At 36.1% G+C, this 25,000-nt stretch overlaps 1 protein-coding gene across 1 annotated transcript in view; it reads right to left on the bottom strand.

Moving 5' to 3' along the window:
• The window catches only part of LOC135211254 (integrin alpha-8-like), a 52,973-nt gene that overhangs the window by 15,074 nt on the left and 12,899 nt on the right, over positions 1-25,000 (bottom strand). The window contains exons 2-17 of the mRNA XM_064244548.1: positions 24,529-25,000; positions 21,810-22,014; positions 20,181-20,319; positions 19,596-19,660; positions 19,081-19,129; positions 16,942-17,183; positions 14,412-14,510; positions 13,292-13,498; positions 12,666-12,780; positions 12,432-12,523; positions 7,071-7,216; positions 6,471-6,655; positions 5,588-5,727; positions 2,385-2,459; positions 668-783; positions 171-264 (exon numbers count right to left, since the gene is read on the bottom strand). The exon at positions 24,529-25,000 is cut by the window's right edge and continues 270 nt beyond it. Coding sequence (XP_064100618.1) covers positions 171-264; positions 668-783; positions 2,385-2,459; positions 5,588-5,727; positions 6,471-6,655; positions 7,071-7,216; positions 12,432-12,523; positions 12,666-12,780; positions 13,292-13,498; positions 14,412-14,510; positions 16,942-17,183; positions 19,081-19,129; positions 19,596-19,660; positions 20,181-20,319; positions 21,810-22,014; positions 24,529-24,728 — 2,169 coding nt within the window. The 5' untranslated portion in view covers positions 24,729-25,000. The remainder of the gene's footprint in view (positions 1-170; positions 265-667; positions 784-2,384; positions 2,460-5,587; positions 5,728-6,470; positions 6,656-7,070; positions 7,217-12,431; positions 12,524-12,665; positions 12,781-13,291; positions 13,499-14,411; positions 14,511-16,941; positions 17,184-19,080; positions 19,130-19,595; positions 19,661-20,180; positions 20,320-21,809; positions 22,015-24,528) is intronic.

Raw genomic sequence — 25,000 nt, 5'->3', positions numbered from 1 at the left:
AAATAAAGTAATAATATGAAATAAGCCAAATAACCACTCAAGCAACTGCCATGCATCGAAATCAGAGTTGTTTGAACTATAAAGAACACCAAGTGTATTTTCAAGCCTAGAACGACCTACTGTACTGACAGAAAGTGACCATTGATAAGTGACCAAATTGATTTACTCACATTCAGCCAAATACTATAAGCCGGTTCACCAGGATTTCTCACGGTAATAGAGACATTGATCGACTGTTGATTGTCCAGACTGTAGGATGTCGGCCTGTTTTAAAGGAGAGCATTAAATGGGTACACGAATAGGACTTGTTTTTGATAGCCTCTCACTTCTTTTGCCCTTTCGGTGGGACACTTATATTTTTTCTACTTAACTAAGTAGTGCCGGTCTCTTTTCTTATATAATCTATGCCAAATGCAAGCACGAAATATAATCAGATTTTTCCTTTATAACTATGACCATGTTAACTAAAGTGAATATTAACATAATCCGTAAAAGCATAGTTTACTCTTAGGCTAAATCATTGTAAGCATAGACACGTCAATTAATTGTATATTTGACTACACCGCTACAAGCACAGCTTAATTTCTGAATGGTGTACTGAACTATTAGGGCAATATTCTTCATTTTATCTAAACTCAAAAGCATTGGCTCTCCTTAGTGAACTTACATATCTATTATGAGCTGCAGTTTGCTCAAGCAGGACTCAGCCGTGGAATTTTCACAGGGCACCAGTATATTCAGGACTTCTGTCTTGACGATATCACTTCTTGGGTCCAGAATGGCCTGTTGTCAAATCAAAGAAACAAAAGGTAAATGAGTAAGGAGGCAGGCTAATTCATTAACCAATAATGAATAACTGATTAAGACTTCTTTCACGATCACTTCTTTTTGTCCAAGATGGCTTGTGGTCAGATCAAGGAAGTAAAGATTAGATTGTTAAAGAGGATAAATAATTAAATGATTCATTAAAAATAATTTACTTGATTAATTAAAGGTAAAGGAGTCTTAGCTCTCTCTGATTGCTTTAGAAATAATAATTCAAGGCAACTTCAAATTTCCCCCAAGACTTCACAGGGCGGTTATCTAACCACGGAATTTATCTAGAATAATAAAGAATGAAAATACAAGGTAAAGAATCTATAATTTGATTATGTAAATAATAAAAATTAACTTTATCCTAATTGCTTTATCTTTTGTCTTGTGAATCATAGTGCAATTATTTGGACACTGTAAAATATATGAATTGTTTGTGAGAACATAAAAATAGAATCATGAGAGGAAGGATATGAACCGCAGAGTCATAAACAGCTCAAAATCCTCAAAAGTTATCTAAGGATTCATTTCCATTTCTGATTCATCATAAGTGAAATTACTATAAAACGTTCTTCATAAGATAAATTGAGTACAAACATCCTCCAGGCAGAAAGTAATAGCAAAGAGAAGCAGCCATTATGAACATGCAGTGATGCGACTGATGAGTAAAAAAAAAAAAAAAAAAAAATTATTCACACTTAAAATTCCATCAGAAATAACATTATATTATTGTTGAAAAGACTTCGGCCTAGCTGGAAGCATGATTAATCTCTGTCCATGTGTCTCTGTCTTACAAGAAGCATACATACAGCATACTGGCGAGCGACGGAAATCTACAGAATCATTACCTATTCACAGTATCAGCGGAATTCGTGGCTAGTTGTGAAAGGAAAGCTCTCTTTATCTATTTCTCATCGAGCGAGATTCAGGGTTTTCGGAATAAAGAGCGTATATGTATATGTATGTATGTATGTATGTATGTATGATGTATGTATGTATATATGTATATATATATATATATATATATATATATATATATATATATGATTATAATCACTTTAGCACGTGATTCATTTATCACACATATCCACAGGTGAAAAATAAGAGACAGGGTGTAGGTCCTGACCGGTTTCGGCTTTATTTTCAAGCCATTGACAAAGGACTTTGTCAATGGCTTGAAAATAAAGCCGAAACCGGTCAGGACCTACACCCTGTCTCTTATTTTTCACCTCTGTGGATATGTTGTGATTATATATATCTATATAATATATATATATATATATAAATATTATATATCTATATAATACTATATAATATATAAAGAGAGAGAGAGAGAGAGAGAGAGAGAGAGAGAGTGTGTATGTGTTGATTTTTTCTCATAATCGCATGACTTTTTATATTCAAATATTATTTACTATCGAAAGTACTGTATACAGGTACATATACAAACCAGCTTAAGATAATTGTGAGGCTTTAGAAACTTTCTATAGCAGGACAATGGTAGCATACATAACGAACTATGGAAGCCATTGTCGATAAATACGTAAATGAAGAAGTGAAACACGTCTTACCAGAGCCTTGTCCTTCTCAGCCATCGCGATTTCTCCTTGGATGTCATAAGGTTTGACTTCTTCTATCGTGGATTTCTGTAATAATCACTATTAATTAGAGAATATGGAATTTTAAAAAAGCTTCAAGGAATAAGATTTGAATTTATGAACATGAAGATTGATTTCATAGTCTTTAAAATGCAAAATCATCACACTAATCCCTTTACTCTCAACATATTTTAATTCTGTTACCCTAAGGAAGTATTAAATAATTACCGATAATCATAACAGATTTCTAATCTACATTAGTCTCCATATACCTGTCGGGTTCTTGTTGACAAATTTCTCAAAAAATTACAAAAGTATATTTTTCCTATATTTGTCATAGTTTTCCTGTGTTCTTGACATCTCCCGTCATGCAAAAGGAACTGCATAACAATATCATACATTAGTCGTGATTTGTTACGGTAATGGGAAAAATATTCCTTTAATTATTTGTGATTTATTTAGGAATTGATTCATCAGCCTCCTCTAATATCTTTACACTACTGTTGTAAGAGTGAGTGGAACTGTAACATGTTTTCGTTTTTGTTGTTGACTTCGTGTGTAGCAGCGTAGCCAGTCCCTTGTTTTGTTTACCTTTCACTTTGAGTATGGGAGCGCTGTCCTTAATCTTTCGTCTGCAATTTGGTAACACTAGCATCACATGTAAGGATCACGAATGCTTGAAGGTGTGAGAACGTCAACCAGTCCACCCTTACTTTTTGGCTATTTTACCAAATTATTAATACAAATGATAATCTATCCCTTGCAAGGTAAGCTTTTAAAGTCGTAATATTACCGTTAGTTCATTAGCGGGAACAGATCACTATCATGAAAGAACAGTAGCAGACGAGGATTCAAGTGCAGTTACATGCCCAGTCGAACGTGGTTGCAACGCCTTAACGTGGAAAATTTTTGTTGTCGTGAAAGATGCTTCATGTTCATTGGTTGTCATGAGATTTTGCTGTGTTAGTTTGAGTTGTAACTTGGCGTTTGATAGGGTTGTAAAACGTTAAGAAAGTAGTTATAAGTGTTTTGTTTGTATGAGGTTTTTGCAAATACCAGTGCCAAAGGGTACCACAAAATGGCTGTCCTACAGGGCATCTTGGGGTTACCCCTACCTCTCTCATGGAAATTTCCACTGCCGATCATGATCTTAGACCTACCCTAGACTAATCCTGTTTGAATGAGGAATTATGACTATTTTTTGGTAAGTATAGTTAGGCTATATATGTATATAAATTCATGGAAAACTTAAATACATAGGACTCAGCCTGTACCCTCATTAAACTAACCTAATTTTGTGGCCTATTGTAACGTAGTCAAAAATCAGCCATGTAAACTTTGCATAGGCTATCCTTAACGATTTCTGAAGAGGCTTAGGCTAGATTATATCCTGTTAAAAGGCACCTTAGCCTAATTTTACCTCATTTTAGTTTAAGTTTTTCTCAGAAATCTTTCCATTGACATATATTGTGTACAAACTTTTAGTACTGTGTGGAGTAGGGTATCAAATGATTTACACCTTACTGTAAATTAATTGATCCCAGGGTTGCTCCACGTCTGATACTTATCCTATTATGAAGGAAAAGCAATTCCCATAGTATGTAGTTGACATATTTTTTGAGGTCTCTCAATATAAGGTTTTTTTTTGTTGTTGTTGTTTTAAACTACTCACTTGTATTGTTTTCTGAAAATCCAAAATTAAATAAAATGAATATTTCCAGGGATCTAGTCCAGGAGCTCTGAAGACTAGGTAAATTAACCAAGTCCAGGAGACTAGGCCTGGGAGAAATTTGGCATGATGTAATGAATAATAAAGAAACGCACTGAGTACCAGGGATTTTCTTCTATACCATCGTACCTTACCACGCAAAATGGAAATCGGCACTTCAATTGCCTCCCAGTGGGAAGACATCACCTGGCCTCATTAGTAATAAGACCCATACACACAAGGAATATCATGTTATAGCAGGTAAGACAGGCCTACCCTAATTCCCAGGCAGCGTCAACGTCAGTAACCCTCATACCCACTGTGTCAACTATGACACAGAGTACCGTTCTCCAACCCCTGTCTCCAGGCAAGAAGACTGACAACAGTACATACGTATAATAGTAGTATTAGTATTCTCGTATCGTAATGTCATGGTGGGAAAATCCGCCCGTGACATTACGAAATTCAGTTTTGTTGCAAAGGTTATAGAGTATACACAAATACTGTTGCAACATTTACAGGATAGAAGTAGAAAGAGAAAAAGATTTTGAAAAAACATTCACTCTTATTTGATCGAAATTTTCAATAAGAGTTATGATTTTATCTATTTGCACAAGACACATAGGCTGTGGTAAAATCGGCCAGGTTATCACGAAAGTTCACAACAGCTCCAGAAGTTAATACTATTTATAATCGTAAATTATTACGTCTTAATGAACATTAAATGATAATTCTATTTTTAATGACCTTTAGAATCTACTTCATTTTATTATTTGCTGTTAGACAGGGGTTTTCAGTTTGAAACTATTTGCTCAATCTAATGGTTACGGGAGAGCCATGACAAATTAGACCAGAAGCCCGGTGAGGCATTAACCATAAAATAATTATTTAGACATGTTGTAGGACTGCTGGGTACTATCAAAACCTGTCCTTAATTGGATTTGATTAGAGCCACTTATAATAATTTCGCCATTCTCTTATTTCAGAAGATAATACTACGAACTGTCTTTCATGATCAAATAAAGGCTGATAAGGTATCATAGTTTACCTCAAAGACATAAGGAGAATTCTTCGTTTCGGATCATTATGTAAATCCTGTTGTGGCCCATTGTGATTCGTGAATAGGCTGTGAGAATTGTACAAGGGGTACAATCGTCTTTAATCTTATAACAGCAATAATTCTATTATCGTAATTATCATCAACGTCTATAACGCCATGTGACGCAAAGGAACTTTGTGAAATTTCGCTAATCATGTTTTTCTACGCTTTAATGTCCACATTGTTCCACTATCTCCAGCCTCCCTTTTCATAGTTGCCCACAGGAGACCAACTATTCACGTACTATTCTCCCAGTGCTAAGGACGCATCAAACCACCTCTCTATCCCTTTCATCCGTATCTCACCCCTAATAGAACTTTCGTAATTTCCCTCATAATAGTACTAACAGCAGGGGTAGTTCTTCATTACCTTCTCCATTACGCTAACTTCCCGGCACGTCGTCTCGTTTTCTCGTAATCTGAAGTCCAACTTAGTCGATGTTGTGTCATCAGCGAAGAACAATCTGTTCGGAGTTTGATTTACATCGGCGGCTATCTTTAAGGTGAAATCTGCGGCGAAATTAAAAAATAAATAGAAAATAAGTAAGGTTGTTTAAAATATTCTATCAGACAGGCGTTTCTTTTCGGCAAAGGAAACATGTCGCAAAATAAGCGCCAGATACTTCTTACCCACCATCTCTCCATGAAATCGTAGGTATTTAACGGATAATAAGAAAAGCAATGACCTATAATAAATACATTTTAATCTGCTGTCCAGTGAAGCATATATTCATATCAATATTATCACATGCACAACTGTTCTATGCATTAATACAATTACTAATAGGACCTCATTCAAACTTGATGGTATCTTAAACGGAGTTATTTGTTGACAAAAGTTACAAGCTTTCAACGACAGACAGTCCTTGAAAGCTTTTAACTTTATTCAGCAAATAACTCCGCTAGATACCATCAAGTCTGAATGAGGTCTTTTTAGTAAATATATATACTAGTATATATATATATATATATATATATATATATATATATTATATATATATATATATATATAGATAGATAGATAGTGAAGGAATATTTCATCAAACAAAATTTTTCTTTTCTTTTAACTCAAATATTTATTTCAGGCATCGTTTATATATGATCGTTCTTTCAACACCAATTAACACATACAAAACATACCATATTTTAGACTGCAAAGCGAAAATGAAAACGCAGAACCCAGTATCAACTTACTTTAAAATCAAACACTTTACCTTTTAGCCTTAACATTATTGACCGTTCAAAGAACTCACCCAAATGCGAGGGTGAGACGGAGGACAGCTTGACGCTGCTGTATTGAAGGCAAGTTACGATCTGAACACACGGGTAGTATTTTTCGGCCGAAACGTCACGGGAGTCTGGGCAGACCTTTTTGGAGAGGTCCATGACTTTTGGGTTGAATTTGATGCTCCATTCCACAGTTATGACGTCCTTCGGTCTGACAGAGATGGGTTATCAGCATTGTGTCGAGAAAAGATTGGTTATGTACTTAAATTTAATACTTCACTGATGTGGAAAAATAGCGAAATTAAATCTTTGTGCGTTTTCAAGCAGACGTTAAATATTTTAGGAGTCGAGTAACATGTAACTCGCGCAGAAAACGTCATTCATTTAAATGATAATTTTAAATTCTGAGGGTAATGGTAGACTCCGGGAGAAAATCCAGCTAAACATCAAAATCTTAAAATGTTGTTGAACACTTCTTTTTTTACTGATCCATGAGCAAAAAATTACAAATTTTCTTACGGGGGATGGGGTCGTATCTCATTGAACAATTTCATGAATGAAGTACTGAATCAAGCTTGCCTGGAACAAGGTATTCCTTACACCTTGGCCTGGAAAAGATGACTTACTCAAAGACGAACACGGCATCCGAATCGTGAGCACCGATGGCGAGCGGTGTTCCCCCGGCTTGATTTCCTGGAAGGGGCTGAGCTACGCTAAACCCAAACCCGGAAGTGGGTTTCATGGATGCAGGTAATTCAGAGGCCCTAATCACCTGTAGGTAGAGAAATTGGTCTGAAAAAAAAATTGGCAAAAACAATAACTAAAGGCCTGTCCACACTAGGAAATATTGTTTGCAAACAATTTTTACCGTATATTTGTTTCCCATCCAGAATGAAAAACATTTAGTGTTTCTGTGTTATATGTATATATACACATGTACATTGTATGTATATGTTTATATATATGATTTATATATGTACTATGTATGTATGTGTATATACAGGGTGTAACACTAGTTTACGCAAAAATTGTGGGAAATGAAAGAAAAAGTTATTCTGAGCAGAAAATTTTTTTAGAACATATTTAGGCTTCGTTGGTGAAGGAAATTTTGTGAAATAACTATTATATCTATCTATCGCTGCTTTCATGCAATTGAGGGTGGTCAATGGAGGTCGGGGCATCCTGGGATGTTTGGGGGTCGGGGGTTAGGGGGAAGATGGAGCGAACAGGTCGATGTGAATGATTTATCTCCCAATCAAATATATTTTTTTGAAGAAAAAAATACATGCATCATTGAATCCCTATTCCTCCCTATAATTGGAAAAGAAAAGAAGCCTAATTGAATCTCCCCGCCATCAAGGTTTTGCTTTTTCTTTCTCTTATCCCTCCTCCTCGAGTGCATTAAGTAGAATACAGAGGCTACTGCACCGACAAGCATCCAGGCAACTGAGGTCTGGACAGGAAACATTGCAAACAGTTTGGAAACTCTTTGCAAACAGCGTGCAAACTGATTGCAAACATTGTTTCCTAGTGTGGACGGGCCTTTAGAAACACGATGAACTGACAAACTTAAACTATACATACCCGAATACGAGAATGCATATTCATATATACCAACTCGAAAAGCTCACCATGAAGAAATCTCCTAAATCAACGTGACAGGCAATACCTAGAATAAGAAAATAGAGTCTATTGCATACCCCGTCTTCTATTGCATCTCCCATCATCTATTCGCATCCCTCGTCTTCTATTGCATCATCCATCATCTATTACATCCCCATTTCTATTGCATCCCCTGTCTTCTATTGCATCTCCCAGCATCTATCGCATCCCCTGTCTTCTATTACATCCCCCCATCATCTATTGCGTCCCCATCTTCTATTCCAACACCCACCTTCTATTCCATCCCCCATCATCTATTGCATCCCCATCTTCTATTGCAACCCCCACCTTCTATTGCATCTCCCACCATCTATCGCATCCCCCGTCTTCTATTGCGACCCCCATCATCTACCGCATTCCCGGTCTTCTACTGCATGCTCCATCACCTATTGCATCCCCATCTACTATTGTAACCCCTACCTTCTATTGCATCCCTTATCTTCTATTGCATCCCAATTTTTTATCACAACCCCTTTTACAATTATATCCCCCGTCTTCTAGCGCATCCCCCACCTTTTATTCCTTCACCCATCTTCCAATCACCTTCCTCAGATTCTATTGCATCCCTATCTTCTATCCCATCTCCCTATTTCCAATCAATTTACCCATCTTCTATTGCATCGTCCATCTTCTGTTGCACTCCTCATCTTCCCATCACCAACCTTTCGGTCATCTTCCCCCATCTTCTATTGCATCCGCCATCTTCTCATAATCCATCTTCCATCCTTTGGGTTATTACGCTTGTATGATTTCAAATCTCAACGAGCTAGAACACATTAATAATAAAATATTCTTCAAGTAAAAACATTCGTTCAACGTAAAACGTTAAAAGAACCGAGTTCTTTTCTTTACTTTGTCTCGAGACGGTGCAGTTGACATTGCCAACCTACTCGATTCTCAAAGAAGGAGGAATCCCCCGTCAATGTACCTCTTTAAATGTCATTTAATATGCTTGAAATAATACTTAAAAAACATTTGTTTCTCATATTTTCAAATGTCCTGATAATTGTTGTATATTTCTCCATGATGGGACGAAATTCTTACTTTCTGTTGGTATTGTTTACATTCCTTCGACCCGGTACTGTCAAGTTTTTAGACGAAGATAATCCAAGAAAATGTACCATTTTATCTATAATTTAACAACCTAAAAAATAATAAAGCAATAATATTAGTTTTTTATACTTTAATGTGCCAACAGGATCGTTTTATACTTCTCAGTGACAGCACAAAACAGCCTACTTTTTTTGTTGGCAGTCCTGCATCTACTTGGCGTTAAGTTGGACGAAGAAAAATTTCGTGTGGGCGAAGCTGATCTTCACCTGAGATTGTAAACTTCTTATTGACATTACATTAAGATATTTACATGTAAGGGAATGTTACTCTAAATGGTACACTAGATATTCCAGTTAATTTGATTCTTTAGTTCATGAGAAAAATAGAATTATAACAAAAATCTGAGACCCTTATTCCCCACGTATTAAAATGTCGTCGTAATAGATGGCGTCAGCTCCTCTATTTTAAGCAGAACAAAAAACATTGAATTTCCTCTCTGGAAAAAGGACTGGAAGAGGCCACGTGGTCGTCCTAATCAGTACGAAAATCTAACGATGAAACTGAATTATAATTCATATTTTTGCATATTTTGATACATTTTTATGAACTAGAGATAATAGATATTATTTAAAATGTATTTGTCTGTTCAACAATAAATGATTGAATACGTGATTGACATGATGTAACTGAATCTAATTGTTAAACTTATCAGTCATTTTCTAATATGCAACGATGATGATTCTGTTCATCCTTTAATTATCATGGTGGTTTAATTTAGTATTCCATGCATTTGCTCTATCTTCTGCATTCATAAGGAAATTAGTCAATTATTGCAAACCTAGTCAAACTGCAATTGCAGCCTACACGCTTTTGTAAACGTTATGAAAATGATACTGATTCTGAATTTCAAGTTTGTATGAGGCAAAGATGGAAATGGCATTGAGTATTTAAACCAAATTCCGTTCAAAATATATTATCTGATTTTCGCAACGAGACAATATTTTTGTCCCTCGATATTTTGCTTATGCCAAGACAACGTTCTCATTTGGAATCAGTTGACTGAACAGATAAAATACCAGTAATTGAAAGAAACTCCCTGTCCAAATAATTGCATAGCATTTTGTACTTGAAGCATACAGAGAGAGAGAGAGAGAGAGGTAGGGTGGGTTTCGTTATTTATGTTTAGTATCATAGTTTTCACATTATGATTATTTAATATTCCCGAGTATAAACATCGATAAAGTTTCTGTAATCTCATCAACTTCCTCAAATTTATTCTTCATTTTCCTGCGACGAAGGGAGCATATAGAAGCCAGCACACAGCCATGAGCATACAGAAGGAAGCATACAGAAGGGAGCATATAGAAAGCGGCATAAAGAAGGAAGTATACAGAAGGGAGCCTAAAAAGGGAACATAAAGAAAGGAGTATACAGAAAGCTTACTGAAGGAAACATATAGGAAGGAGCATACAGAAGAGAGCCTATAGAATGGAGCATATAGAAAGAAGCCTACGAAAGAGAGTATACAGAAAGGAACATATAGATGGGAGCATACAGAATGGAATATACAGAAGGGAGCCTATAGAAAGGAGCATATACTACTAGAAGGAAGCATACAGAAGCACAAAAGGGAGCATACAGAAGGAAGCCTACAGAGCTGAGCTTATAGAAGGGAGCATACAAGGAAACGGAATGGAGCATATACAAAGGAGCACACAGGCATAAGCATACATAAAGGAGCTTACAGACAGGAGCATACAGTGGAGAGCATGCAGAAGGAAGCATACAGACGGGAGCATACACAAGGGACAATATAGAAGGAACATACAAACAGGAGCATACTGAATAATTTGTATCTTATGAATGATGAAAATATCTTTATCACATCCTAATAAAGGAAACTAAGTTTTATAAGGTAAAGTATTATTATTATTATTATTATATTATTATTATTATTATTATTATTATTATTATTATTATTATTATTGAGCTTTATCAGGTAAAGTTCTGAGTTAAAAACTACTGAGGTTAGACTTAGAGGCTTCAATTTGGTGTATTTGATGATTGGAGGGGGAGTGATCAACATAGCAATATGCAGCTCTCTAGCCTCAGCAGCTATTAAAATCTGAGGGCGATCGAAAAAAGTGCGGACAAAGCCATCTCAATAGTTTTCTTCTACAGAAAATTAAAAGCAACGACTTCATTGGCTCCCTCATTTATACTATGGAACAGAATTTAGACATTCAAAAAAGATTGTGATTGTCTTCCACATCGGAGACTTAATCATGTAGGTGATGGAATAGCAATAATCTTTGGCAGCACGTAAAATTAACAGAAAAAAAAGAGATTCTTAGTAAAAGGGGCGAATTTCGGTAACAGAAACGGCTAGTAGTGTTACTGGGGACGAAAAAATAGAATAGTATCTTGGACAAGAGATATAAAGGTAATTACAGGTCCCAAACTTAAAATATAAGCTGAAAAGTAGGTTGTCACAAGATATCTGGAATAGGTAAGTGGAACCTCCATTGACAGGTGTGTTTCAGAGTGGAGATGAATGAAGACAAAGGTCCAAAAGTCCTGCCTTAATCAGAAATGCTGGACTTTAACGAATTTTCTAAATTTCTTCAGAACAACGTTTCAAGACCTCCATTGAAAACAAGTAATGGGAAACATGGACGTATGGCAACCAAACTAAGTACCTTATCAGAAGCAAAATTAAACAAGTAAGAAATGCGCCAAAGTTTCTCCGACGCAATCGAGTTTTCTGTATAGCGCATGATAAAGGAAACCAAAAACGGATCTATCTTTAGGTGGTCTCGGTATAATGCTGTATGAGCCGCATCCCATGAAATTCTCAGCCGACCATGGTGGCCTGTGTTGCTGCGTTACCAGGAGCACAGTTATGACTATCTTTAACCTTAAATAGAATAAAAATTACTGAGGCTAGAGGGCTGCAATTTAGTATGCTTGATGACTGGACGGTGGATGATCAACATACCAATGTGAAGCCCTCTAACGTCAGCAGTTTTTAAGATCTGAGGGCGGACAGGGAAAGAGCAGACAGAAAAAGTGCGGACAGACAGACGGGCAAAGCCGGCACAGTAGTTTTCTTTTCAGAAAACTAAAAACATAATATTAGAAAAAAAAAACAGCTAGGTCTACAGAGAGGAGAAGGGACTTGGGTAAAGACATTTAGGAACGAACAGGGAGTCGGTGCTCCCCGCTGATGAAAGCGATCATTTACCCCAGTGAATTGTTTTCAAGAATCATACCTGTCTGTACATCTCTTCAAGGCCTGTCGATGACCCCATGTATAGGTAAACAGCTCCGCCATTTTTCAAGAATGGTGCTCCCACAGCAATATCTGAAGAGAAAGAGGAATAAAAGATGCACAATAATATTAGCTAGATTACTGACAAATATATGTGGTAAGCTGCTACTGTGGAAGAGTTATTGAGCCAAAGACGAAAATCCTTACAGGCGAAAAGACTACAATGGCTACCTACCTTGATACCCATCACCATCGATGTCTCCAATGGCTACCACACAAGTACCAAAGCGACCATAGGATTCGCTACCAATTCGAAGGGGAGCGTCGTGTTCTTCATTCTCCTCCCTCATCTTCAAATAAAAAAAAAGAAAAAAAAGCTCCATTTCACGTCAGCCAAAATCTCAAATATTTCATTCATCAGTTAACAGATAGAAGTTATTGTTACCTCATAATATCAGTTAGTGTTACCGCATAATACAAGTCATTGCTCCCTCATAATATCAGTTATCGTTACCTCATAATACAAGTCCTTGTTACCACATAATACAAATATGAGTCATTGTCAACTCACATATAATTCAATTACCTAATAATATCAGTTATTGTTACCTCATAATATTACCACCTCATAATATCAATCATTGTTACCTCATGATATCATTCATTGATACCGCATAATACTCGTACAAGTCATTGTTACCTCATAACATCAGTTATTGTTACCTCATAATATCAGTCATTGGTACCTCGTAATAACAGTCATTGTTACCATATAATACCAGTCATTGTTACTTCATAATATCAGTGAATGTTATCTCGTAATACCAAACATTGTTACCACATAATACCGGTCATTCTTACCTCATAACTCCATTCAGTTTCTCCTCCTGTTGGGAATCTCCTTTGCATGTAGACGAATATGGCGCCCTGGTCCTGATGGGTATCGTTGTGGTAGAACGGGGCACCAACGATGATGTCATCGAGGGTATCTCCGTTGAGGTCCGCCATTGCCAACGAATAACCAAAGTAGGAAAACATGCTCTCCTTGGAAGCCTCCTTTATTTCAGACTAGAACAATGTATATATATATATATATATATATATATATATATATGTGTGTGTGTGTGTGTGTGTGTGTGTGTGTGTGTGTGTGTGTGTGTGTGTGTGTGTGTAATTGAATAACACAGGAAAATGACAGGAAGAAAATCAGTTCCAAACGCTTCCTCGCGTTTATTCCTTCATCATTGCGTCCGACGATGCTTGGAAAAACAAGAGATAGTGCTTGGTACTGACCTCCTGCCTATCATTTTCCGGTTGTATTCGCTTACATTATACTGAAGTCACGTGCATCTATTGGTGACTTCTTCACCATATATATATTATATATAGATATTATATATGTATCTAGTATACATATATAAGATAGATATATGTATATATAGACATATATATATTTGATTATATAGGTAGATATTATACATATATAGATATATATAAATATATATACATATATATATATATGTATATATATAATATATATATATATATATATAATATATATATACATACACATATATATGTATATATTACCATTATATAATATATATATATATATATATATTTATATATATGTATATATACATATATATATATATATATATATATACAGATATATATCTATCTATATATATATATATATATATATACATATATATATGTATATATATATATATGTATATATACATATATATACACATGTACATGAAACAAAAAACAAAGAATATAAACCCTCCTTTTTCCTTCGTTTAAAAATACAAGAAAAAAAAATGACAATGAGTTTCATTTAGATTCACTGTTTATCCAACAACTGGCAGAAAATATCTGACTGCAAAGGCACAAGATATCACTTTCTGCCACAAATCAAAGGGAAATTTCATAAATCACTCTGGAAATAAAGAAAATCACGGCGTTCATAAATTACCCGGTTCCTTGGTGGTTTGAGACTGTCGAGAACCCTGAGTTTACTCTTGTCGTTTTCGTCCTCTACCAGTATCTGAACAAGTGGACCAACGACCAGATTCTGTAGGGTAGAAAGATCTCACTCAGCTCCTCTGTCATTGTAACATTCAGATTTTATATATTTAGTGAATAAAAAAAATAGTGTAAAGAGTTTGTAGAAAGTCTCGTATAAAGAAGCTTAGCGTTTGTCGCAAAGTTTACGAATGAAAGTAATTTTTAGGTATTAACGAATCAAGAATTCTGAGAAGTGTGAACTTCCTTCAATGACTCTAGATTGGCGATTTAAAGTAAGTCTCGCGATATTCTCATCTAATGAGAATCTGGTATCACATGACAACAATGCGTGATCCGATCTCCAGCTTATATAATCGTGCCGAGTGCTAAAATCTACGGTCAAATAAAGCGTTGCTTCACCAACGAAAATTAAAATAAGTAGGCTATATCTTATTAGAAATAATTGTTCTGTACGGTTTAACATGCACATTGTTTATTTACTATGTTTTCCTTCTAATAAATACATCATAAATATCCTATCTTAAAATTCCTGCATCTTTAATTCAACGCGAAACATCTTTTCCATTTACCTTTTCTACAACCCCAACAAGAAAGTAGTGTTTAATCTTACTCCCCGAGTAAGTGAAAATACGGACTTGGGGGGCAAAAATCTTTACTAGATTGCATTAAGGATCACGAACGCAAGGGAACGGTAATTTGGAAACACTGGTTGAACACGACCTAGGCATTTGATTTTCATTACTATTCTATTATAAACTAAGCCAAGATGCAATCAAAGAGGTGAGACAATTTTTGGGTGATATCAGCCAAAATATTTGAGAATGAAAAAGATTTCACACCCTGGTCGGATCGAAGCATTACGTACAATGTCATGATATCACAAACGTACAAAAATTCAAATGACAATGATTTACTCAGTATAAATGCTTACTCTCTTTATCATGCTTTTGTATTAACTTATGAATTTGTCATTTATGGATTCCGTTTTATTTTCAGACTATTTTCAATGGCCCAGTTTTTTACTTTTTAATCTGGCTTGCTCCTTTCTACTCAGTTTTATCTTACAGTGACAAATACCAATTATTTATGAGAGATTCCACTTACACACATGATTAAAGATGATGTCAGAGATAGCTGTCAAAGGTCAGGAGGGATAAGGCTTTAACAAAAGTTGTGGTGACTTTTATCAAGACTAGACGTGAATAAATATTCCGAGACCAGGCAAATTAAGAAACTAAGGAAGTTTTTGCCTGCTAGTTTTTAAGAGACTAAATATTGCAAAACTTCGTGAAATGAACTGAATGTAGAATTTAGGGTCAAAGGTCAAGCGCTGGGACCTATGAAGTCATTCAGCGCTGGAACGGACAATGACAGTAAAATGTTTCAAAGTTGTAACAGGAGGAAAACCTTGTAGTTGCACTATGAATCCACTGTTAGGAGAGGGTGGAAAGTGAGAAGGAAGAAAGAGAATATGAATGGAGGTATATACAGTAAAAGGAACGAAAGGGGTTACAGCTAGGGGCCGAAGGCACGCTGCAAAGAACCTTAAGTAATGCCTTCAGTGCACCGCATGAGGTGCACCGACGGCATTAACCCCCTACGGGAGCAAGTACTTCGTGGATGAAGAAATCAAGGCGTCTATGCCTTATAGATGACTCTGAGAGGATTTCAGGTCGCCGAAAATTCAGAAATCAGGAAGACTTGGCCATAATGTTTTCCAGGGAAACTGAAGTTTTGGACAAGTGGACAACACCCAGAGAGATTAACAATGGAAAAAGATGTTAGAGATTTCCGAACAAGGAAACTAACGTAGTCTTTGCCTTAATGTTCGTCAGTGAAAGATAATTAAAGTCTTCGTGAATGATGATGTTCATGAAGTCTCTACTTCATGTAAAACTTTTCATGTTTTTGCGAATAAAATATTTCATGAAAACTTCACTGTAAGGTTTCCTAGTGCAAACAGTTTTTATAAGGTCTTGAATAAAGGAACTTAGTATTTGTATTAAAGTTTAAGAATGAAAGTAAAGTCTGAAGTTGAGGTCAAAATGAAAGTGGCTCTAGAATGGCTATCTAAACAAAAAGAGGATACGTGATATTTTAATTTTATGAGAATCTGTTATCAAATGACAAAAATACGGACACAGGGAAAAAATCTTTGTTAGACTGAATTTTTGCAACAAAATGAGAACTCCAGTGCCCTCTTTGCTGGAATACATATTACATACACTCTAGGCTCAAAATGTTGAATTTTTCACTTTCCCTTTCACAACGCATGGAAGAATTCTGACAAAAAAGGACAGTCCCACAGACAGACAGACAGAAAGCCAGGAAAGAGAGAGAGAGAGCTATTACGACAGTAGATAGATATTTTCAACAAAGTCTACTAAAACTAACACTTCCGCGCTTTAAAGAATTGCAATGGAAGACGCTCCAGACACCGGGCACTCCCATGAACAACGGATGAAAACCACACCTACCTCCTCGGACTGGACGACGTCCAAATTCCTGCTGCTAATGGTTTTGGGCATGGCAGCCGCTATTGCCGAGTAGGAGCCGTAAGTAAAGTGGACTACGTTATACCCGAGGTACAAATTCGACAAGAGACTGTTTGTACCGACGCTCTTGTCGGTGAGGTCCACATCCTCTAGTGAAAGGTATTCGACTTTCTTGAAAGACTCGGAGTGAGTCAGATCATCCAGTTGCACATTCCAAACATCGCCTACAAAGGTAAATAAGTGAAAAATGGGCCGAAGTTTCTTTGAGTTTTCTGTGCAGCGTACAATCAAGACCACCGAAAATGGATCTATCTTTCGGTGGTTTCGGTATAATGTTGTATTAGCCGTGGCTTATGAAACTTTAACCACGGCCCGATGGTGGCCTGTCCTATATAGTTGCTACATGCACGATTATGGCTAACTTTAACCTTAAACAAGATAAAAACTACCAAGGCTAGAGGGCTGTTACTTGGTATGTTTGATGATTAGAGGATGGGTGATCAACTTACCAAATTGCATCCCTCTAGCCTCAGTACCTTTTAAGATCTGAGGGTGCACCGACAGATAAGTGCGGACGGACAGACAAAGGAATCTAAATAGATTTCTTTTTTTCTTTACAGAAAATTAAAATTGTCAGTATCTCTTGCAGAATTATTTAAAAATGGCACCTTCCGAGGATAAAGAAAAGATATAACCCAGCGTTTATCGTTAATGGTTTTCGCAATCTGCTGAAGACAATGTATACTTCATTATATGTATCTTTAACGTAAATTTCTTGCTGATGTTAAAACATCGGTGAATGAAAAAAGTTTCTCTCTAATTAATTTTAGCAAAATTAAGTCCAGATTGAAATCATGTTCCAAGGTACTTCCGTAACAGGTATATTTAACAAAATCATTCTCAAGGGTATATATGTATTATGTTATTCATTTCTGTAAGAGATAGACTTAGCAAGAATCGTAGATCAAGACTGAAATGACGATGAGAAAATATCCTGTTAGGGTTGAATCTCACGAGAAAACCTTACCGCAAAGCGTGATAACTTCAGCAAAAGCTTTTGGAAGAGGTGAAAACTGAAACAATCCAAAAGGAAGGACTGATATCTGAGGGCAGCTTTATAAAATATTTACTACTAGAGGACTGATATCTGAGGGCAGCTTTATTAAATATTTACTACTAGAGGACTGATATCTGAGGGCAGCTTTATTAAATATTTACTACTAGAGGACTGATATCTGAGGGCAGCTTTATTAAATATTTACTACTAGAGGACTGATATCTGAGGGCAGCTTTATTAAATATTTACTACTAGAGGACTGATATCTGAGGGCAGCTTTATCAAATATTTACTACTAGAGGGCGTCTATGAAAAATGTTTATTTAACCAATAATCTAAAGCACAGCTGAAAATGGAATGAAGAAGTGTTTGGCAAAAATATTTAACTTAAAATACATTCATAAAATTTATTGCAGGGGTTATGACTTCAACTCGTGGCTCCCATAAAGGTTGCTTCTATCGAGACGAAGTTCTTACTATAAATTTTTAGTGGGGCTTTGGACTTTACCGCTGCATCCTCAGGTTATTAAGCTCACAGTTTCAGCGTATTAAAAAGAATTCCATCTTCATGTAATCTGGAATAAATTCGACAGAGCTGAACCAGGCGTCCTTATTTCTACTGAAAAAGTTGAAAAAAAGAAATTACATGAGGTTTATTGAACGGGATCTGTGACAACCAATCTGTCTGGAAGCGGGAATAAGTGAAACTATATATTTATGAAAGCTAAACGACGTTTTCAGCTTCTTTCAATTCTTAGACACATAATATGGCGACGAACATATGGCAAAATGGAGTTCACTTATGGTTTACCACCCCTCTATAACTATTATCAAATGAAAATACTGCCATAATTATGTATAACATATTTTTCACTAATTCTCCATTTCTCAGAAATTATTGGCAGTTAGATGAGATTTGATTTAGGAACTGAAATTTAGTCATAATTTACTATGGTAACAAATGTTCTGGATAATTGCCTTTATTGGCAATAAGGCACAGAGGCGTAACTGAATATCTGAAATTCACTTAATTTTCAACATTACCAAGTTTTGTGCATAAATACCTTGCCAATTCCAGCATCCCGGACCCCCGGCTGCTATGGAGTTCTGGTCCTGCGGGTGTTGATAATCAAAACATAGATTTTAGGCTAAGATACCTGGCGGAGTAGTCGCCAGATGGCAGCACCTCTCCTCTGAGAACTAATATCGATATTTTAGTATCATTACCATTATCAAATACGTTCGCACGTCTAGTCCCAGTCATCTGAGAATGGCGAATTTCATTAATCATGCTTTTAACATTTGGTAGTAATGAAGGTTGACAATTTTCACTGAAAATTCTTACAAACCCGGATGGCAAGGACACTGAAAGAAATGTAGCCGAACTTGGTCAGAGGTGCTGCCATCTGGCCAGATGAGTTTTAGCAACATGCGTCATTGTACTCTAAGGAAACTGTAAAATATTAAAACTTTCATCATTCATTAACTTGATACTGCACATACTCTCATCACCATGTTGACAAAAACTACATATAAATGTTAAAAAGGAAAGGTGAAGCATGAAACTCCTGTAGCTCACCTTGATGTAGGTAACGCTGAAACCAAACTGACAATATCCAGTATTCCTGAAGCTGAGCCGTCCCGCTAAAGGAGTTGAGGAAAGGAACAATAACATTTGAGAATGAATATCCTTTTCATCCGAAAGCTACACCTTTATCTAGCACGTACATGAAAGGAAAGAAGCGATAGACCCACCCCTAGGAGAAGGGAAGTAAATCCAAAGATATTAGATGCTCTGATCTGGCTAGGGTTGCCTGGCTACGTGAGAGGAAAAGGTTGACACACGAGAAGGCTGTGATTATTTTCTGGTTTTATATTTATTTAATGCTTACAACCTTCTATTTCACGAAGTGGGTTGATCGCTTGCCTTAATCTTTTCTCTCTACTTGGTGTGATAAGAACACTAAAAACAACTTATAACTTACTCTAACCCACGAAAGAGAAATACTCGTTTCGTCTCAAACAGATTTTGACATTCGCCAGGATTCATCTAATAGTTAAATAGCCAAATATATAACTCGTTGTCAATCTTACCAATAGGGCTTTATGCATGTACTTCACGCGTACGCAAGTGATATTTTGAAAGGTAGAATTCCAGGCTTACTTTTCGGAGGCGTTAAAATCGGCGGCGAGAAGGGCGTGAATTCGAATTCCGGCGCCCTTCCTGTGAAGCATTTGCCGAGGGCAAAGTCCTCTATCCCCGTTGCTCTTGAATCGAAGACGTGCCAGCGGGGAGCGCATACCTAAGAGGACCGGAGAAAAAGACAGCAGAACAAATCAAATGCGTTGTTTTCATAAAATCTTTCATTTCCATAACATGAATAAACAACCCAACATACTTCAAAATTCTTGGATAAAGAATTATACATTGTTTGATAATCTCTTAAACTTTAAGAGATTTCGAATTTTTCCCATTTATATTTGGGCATGAAGTCTTTCCGAGGCTTCTTATCTAAGCTGTGACGAAGCTCAGTGGTTGAGTTACTTCTAAAAAGCTAAAATCGAACACTTTTTAGATAATTGAAGGAAATGAATAATCAAGTAGAGAATCTATTTTAGTAACATTCACGAAATTACTGAATTTTAAATAGTCGAAGAGATTTCAAATAATATATTATTCCACTTAGAGCCTTCAATCAAAATAGGGAAAAATGGCTGAAACTCTCCCTCCCCATAAGGGATTCGAACCCATATACGCTAGAGACAATAATGCCACGAAGCCATTTTGACAATTGCGCGATATGTCTGCCTGAAATGATACAATGTTTAACACCCTCGTTCAATGGTTATATGTTCACTCCAAGTGAATGTCTTACATTTTTTGCCACTAGTCTGACAAATAATCAAGTTGTCGGTTTGTGTCTGCCAAGTAATTTTATTGTTTTTTTACATTTTTATTTCAGATGAAACATTGTTTAGCAAACTCTGGGAGGGTGAATTCTGCGATCATATTCGGACGGTTACATATGGTTAATCAACGGCAAATTTATGAGAAATCGCTTGGCAATACAGCAGTGTTTTTTACTTTTTTTTTATCTTCAGCATCAAACCTATTCAGTGATGTCACTCATCTTACTCATACTAATGTATCAATTGGCTGTAATCTACCTAGATTTGAAGAAAAAATGGCATTAGATAGATAGATAGATAGTTTTATTGACCACAATACAAAATAATATGAATTTTACAAAAGGGTATTTGGTCCAAATTACAAAATTAAGTTCAGTAGATTTTGTACAATCTCTTATACAAACTAAATGAATTTCAATTACACATATATTGTACTAAACTTAAAACAAAACCAACAATTCTTTCTCATCACAAGCATTTTCTCCTTTAGGTGGTGAATCCACAAAGTTTTAACTTGCCACTTTTCATCATTTTCACCACTTCTGGGATGAGGATGTTAGCCCCACCCCTTTCTCCGCGCTCTCTGCAACAAGAGCCTCCTGCCCTCTAGTTAGCACATCCCCTCTCCTCCCAGGACTGTCAACCCACAGGACGCCTTATTCACTGCATAATCCAATACTGATACTGGATGTTTATTGTAAGGTGAGACCTTCATCGGAATTATTATGATCAGGATCGAAAACAGTATAGCCAGCCTAACCTAACCTAACCAAGCCCAGCCTAACCTAACCTAACCTAGCCCAGCCTAACCTAACTTAACCTAACCCAGATTCATAAAAGCCAAAAACGTATGTCGTAGCAACGACTCTCTTGCAACACTTACCGTGATACTGTCGCCGTCGGCTGCAAGGCTGTACCCAAGACCCTGATTTTCCTTTTGCTCGTCAGGGAACCAAGTCAAGTAAGAGTCGCTCTTGGTATCAACGAGGAGCTGATGGCACTCCTGACTCTTGAGACCACAGGAGTAGAGTGCTCCGGGATTGCTCAGAGGTTGAGGAGTCCGTGCCAGCGGAGCACCGACTAGAATTCTATTGGTAAAAAAAAAGAATAAACAGTAATGAAGGCTTAGATAACACTAAATTCAAATTAGGTGGCTGGCTATCTTTTGTCTCTAGTAATTACAGAACAGAAAGCATGAAAAGTATCGTTTTTCGTTTTTATATATTCTATTTGAAGGTTACAGTTTCTGGAGAGAGAGAGAGAGAGAGAGAGAGAGAGAGAATATTATAATCTTATAGGTGAATCCATCTCAAATAAGTAAGAATTACCTCGCCGAGAAATCCCAACTTGCGTTGCATAATGGAATCAATATTGGCAGGATCCTAATCACTCACGTTTCTTATCTCTCTCTCTCTCTCTCTCTCTCTCTCTCAACTACAACCCAAAATAGGCAACTAACGACCAAGGACCTAATTCACTTCTTAGGTCAGCGAAAGCATATCATACTTCATCAAGTAACTCCATCAAAGATTTCCCCCTTGTCTGGGATCGAAAGGAGGTCAACTCAGAGAGAGAGAGAGAGAGAGAGAGAGAGAGAGCGAGAGAGAGAGAGAGAGAGAGGAGAGAGAGAGAGAGAGAGAGAGAGAGGAAATTGTAGCAAACTGATATATGTCTTAAAACTGACAGCAGCTTGAACAGTCATAGACGGATGTAGTTGTGAAGATAAGGCGATGAAATCATTTTTAGTCGTTATCAGATTGGCGAGTCATTCATTCATCGAGAACAGAAGTATAGATAAGAGAGAAATGGTGGAGCTAAAAAAAAAATGTCATGAAAAAGAATGGTTTGACGATAATAACCAAGCAAGCTTGTAATGATAAGCACATTCGATAAAAGACTAATCTTATAAGAGTGTCTTACTTGAGGAGCATTGCACACTGGTGTTTAAACTAATTTTGTTTTGTTGTCATTTAATAACACACATACACACACACACACACACACACATACATATATATATATATATATATATATATATATATATATATATATATATATGCATATATATATATGCATATGCATATATGTTGTCTGTGTGGTGGGGTGGGGTTTATGTGTGTATATATATTATATATATATATATATATATATATATATATATATATATATATATATATATAGATTCATCATAATTCTTTATTTCCTACGTTTCGTAATGACGTTATTACATCATGAGGGAGTCGGTTAATGAGTTTTTAATAACCAAATACTAAAATTACTTTAAAAATTACTCATAAAAAACTATAGAATTCATAAAATACAACATCGAACAAAAAAACCGAAACAAAAGCAAGACCAAAGACCGTCAACCAACCTTAGGCAATGAAGACAGAAGACAGAATGAGGCTACACAAATAAAAGTTAACTCAGGTACAGTTGTGTGGAGGAGGTTTGGGTATTTAACCTGGAAACCAGATGTTTAAAAAATAATGATTCCAGGATTCGACTTTCACCGGGTATTAAGTTTCCCATCTGGCTGTAGGCTCTCCAATCCAGAACATTCTAGCATGAGAAACCACTCTGAAAATCGTAAAACAACTATTGAAAGAAGTGATTTCTGTTTCGGGCAAAACAAGTAATACAAATGAACTGCCTATTTTAGAATCATTATTTATTAAACTGGTACCCAAGTTAAAATACCCATAACACTTCCACACAATTGTACCTGAGTTAACTTTTATTTATGTGTTCTCATACTGTCTTCTGCACTCATTGCTTAAGGTTTGTTATTGCTTTTTTTCTGTTTTTTTTTCAGTGTTGTAGTTTATGAATGTAATTGATTTTTAGAGTAATTCTTTAAGTAATTTTATACATTAGTTAACAGATTCCATGATGATGTAATATCGTTATTACGAAACGTACGAAATAAAGAATTATGGTGAATTTAGAACGTATCCATGGTCCACCTTCGCGCTGATGTATATCATAATCTTATATTATAAAATATATATATATATCTATATATATATATCATATATATATATAATTATATTTACTAATTTATATAATATATATATAATATATATGTGTGTGTGGTGTGTTGTGTATATATATACATATAACTATATATAACTATATTATATATATATATATATGTATATATATATATATATATATATATATATATATATATATATATATATATATATATATATATACGTATAATATATGTGTGTGGTGTGTGTGTGTGTGTGTGGTGTGTAACTTTGCATTTATATTCACATCTAACATATTTGCACAGTAAGCGAATTCCACGGGAAAATTATAGATAGAAATCCAAGCGCTTTCGTCTTTACTAAGACATTGTCAAGGAAAGGCGAAAGCGCTTGGATTTCTGACTATCATTTTCCTGTGGTATTCGTTTATTTAATGAAGTCACGTGCATCTGCTATGATTTTTAAAACATATTTGCACAGTTGGACAACTTGATACACGGACATTTATTACATTTATAAGGATGCAGTTGCTCACTCATCATTCGACTGCGCATGCTCTTTTTGGAAAACTTAGGAATTAAGAATTTAGGGCAATCACACACTTACGTTTTTTCGGTCCCATTGAGAAAATGAGCGAGAGAGAAGCCAAACTGCGCCCCTTTCTGGTCAGGAGGTCGAAGCAAGATGGGTGCTTCTGTTTTCAGGTTAAACGACGAGACGCAGCCTACGGTCACCGAAACCTGGACGAAAAGGCGAAGGAAACCCTCTCCTGGGGTTGTTTTCGTTCTCTTCCTCACCGATGGCATCCTTCCTGAGTCTTGGAACTCGGGCGACGCGGAGGGATACACAATTTTGCCGGTAGGGGATGTGGGAGGGTTCTCGAGGGATCAGTGCTTATTTCTCAAACGGGTGATCACATTAAGCTTACTCTGGAACTGGAGTTGCAGGATGTCTTATTACAGACGAAATATGCCTTCTTGTGGAGGTTTTAACATCATGTGACACGAAAAACATCGGAACACTCACTGTCTTGTTTTCTTAAACGACCGCCATACTTTCCCGCATTAAAGTTTTCGCG

Source organism: Macrobrachium nipponense, chromosome 4, assembly GCF_015104395.2.
Source record: "Macrobrachium nipponense isolate FS-2020 chromosome 4, ASM1510439v2, whole genome shotgun sequence".
Classification (NCBI taxonomy): domain Eukaryota; kingdom Metazoa; phylum Arthropoda; class Malacostraca; order Decapoda; family Palaemonidae; genus Macrobrachium; species Macrobrachium nipponense.
Note: the sequence above shows the minus strand (reverse complement) of the source record. Positions and strands in the feature narration are given on the sequence as shown.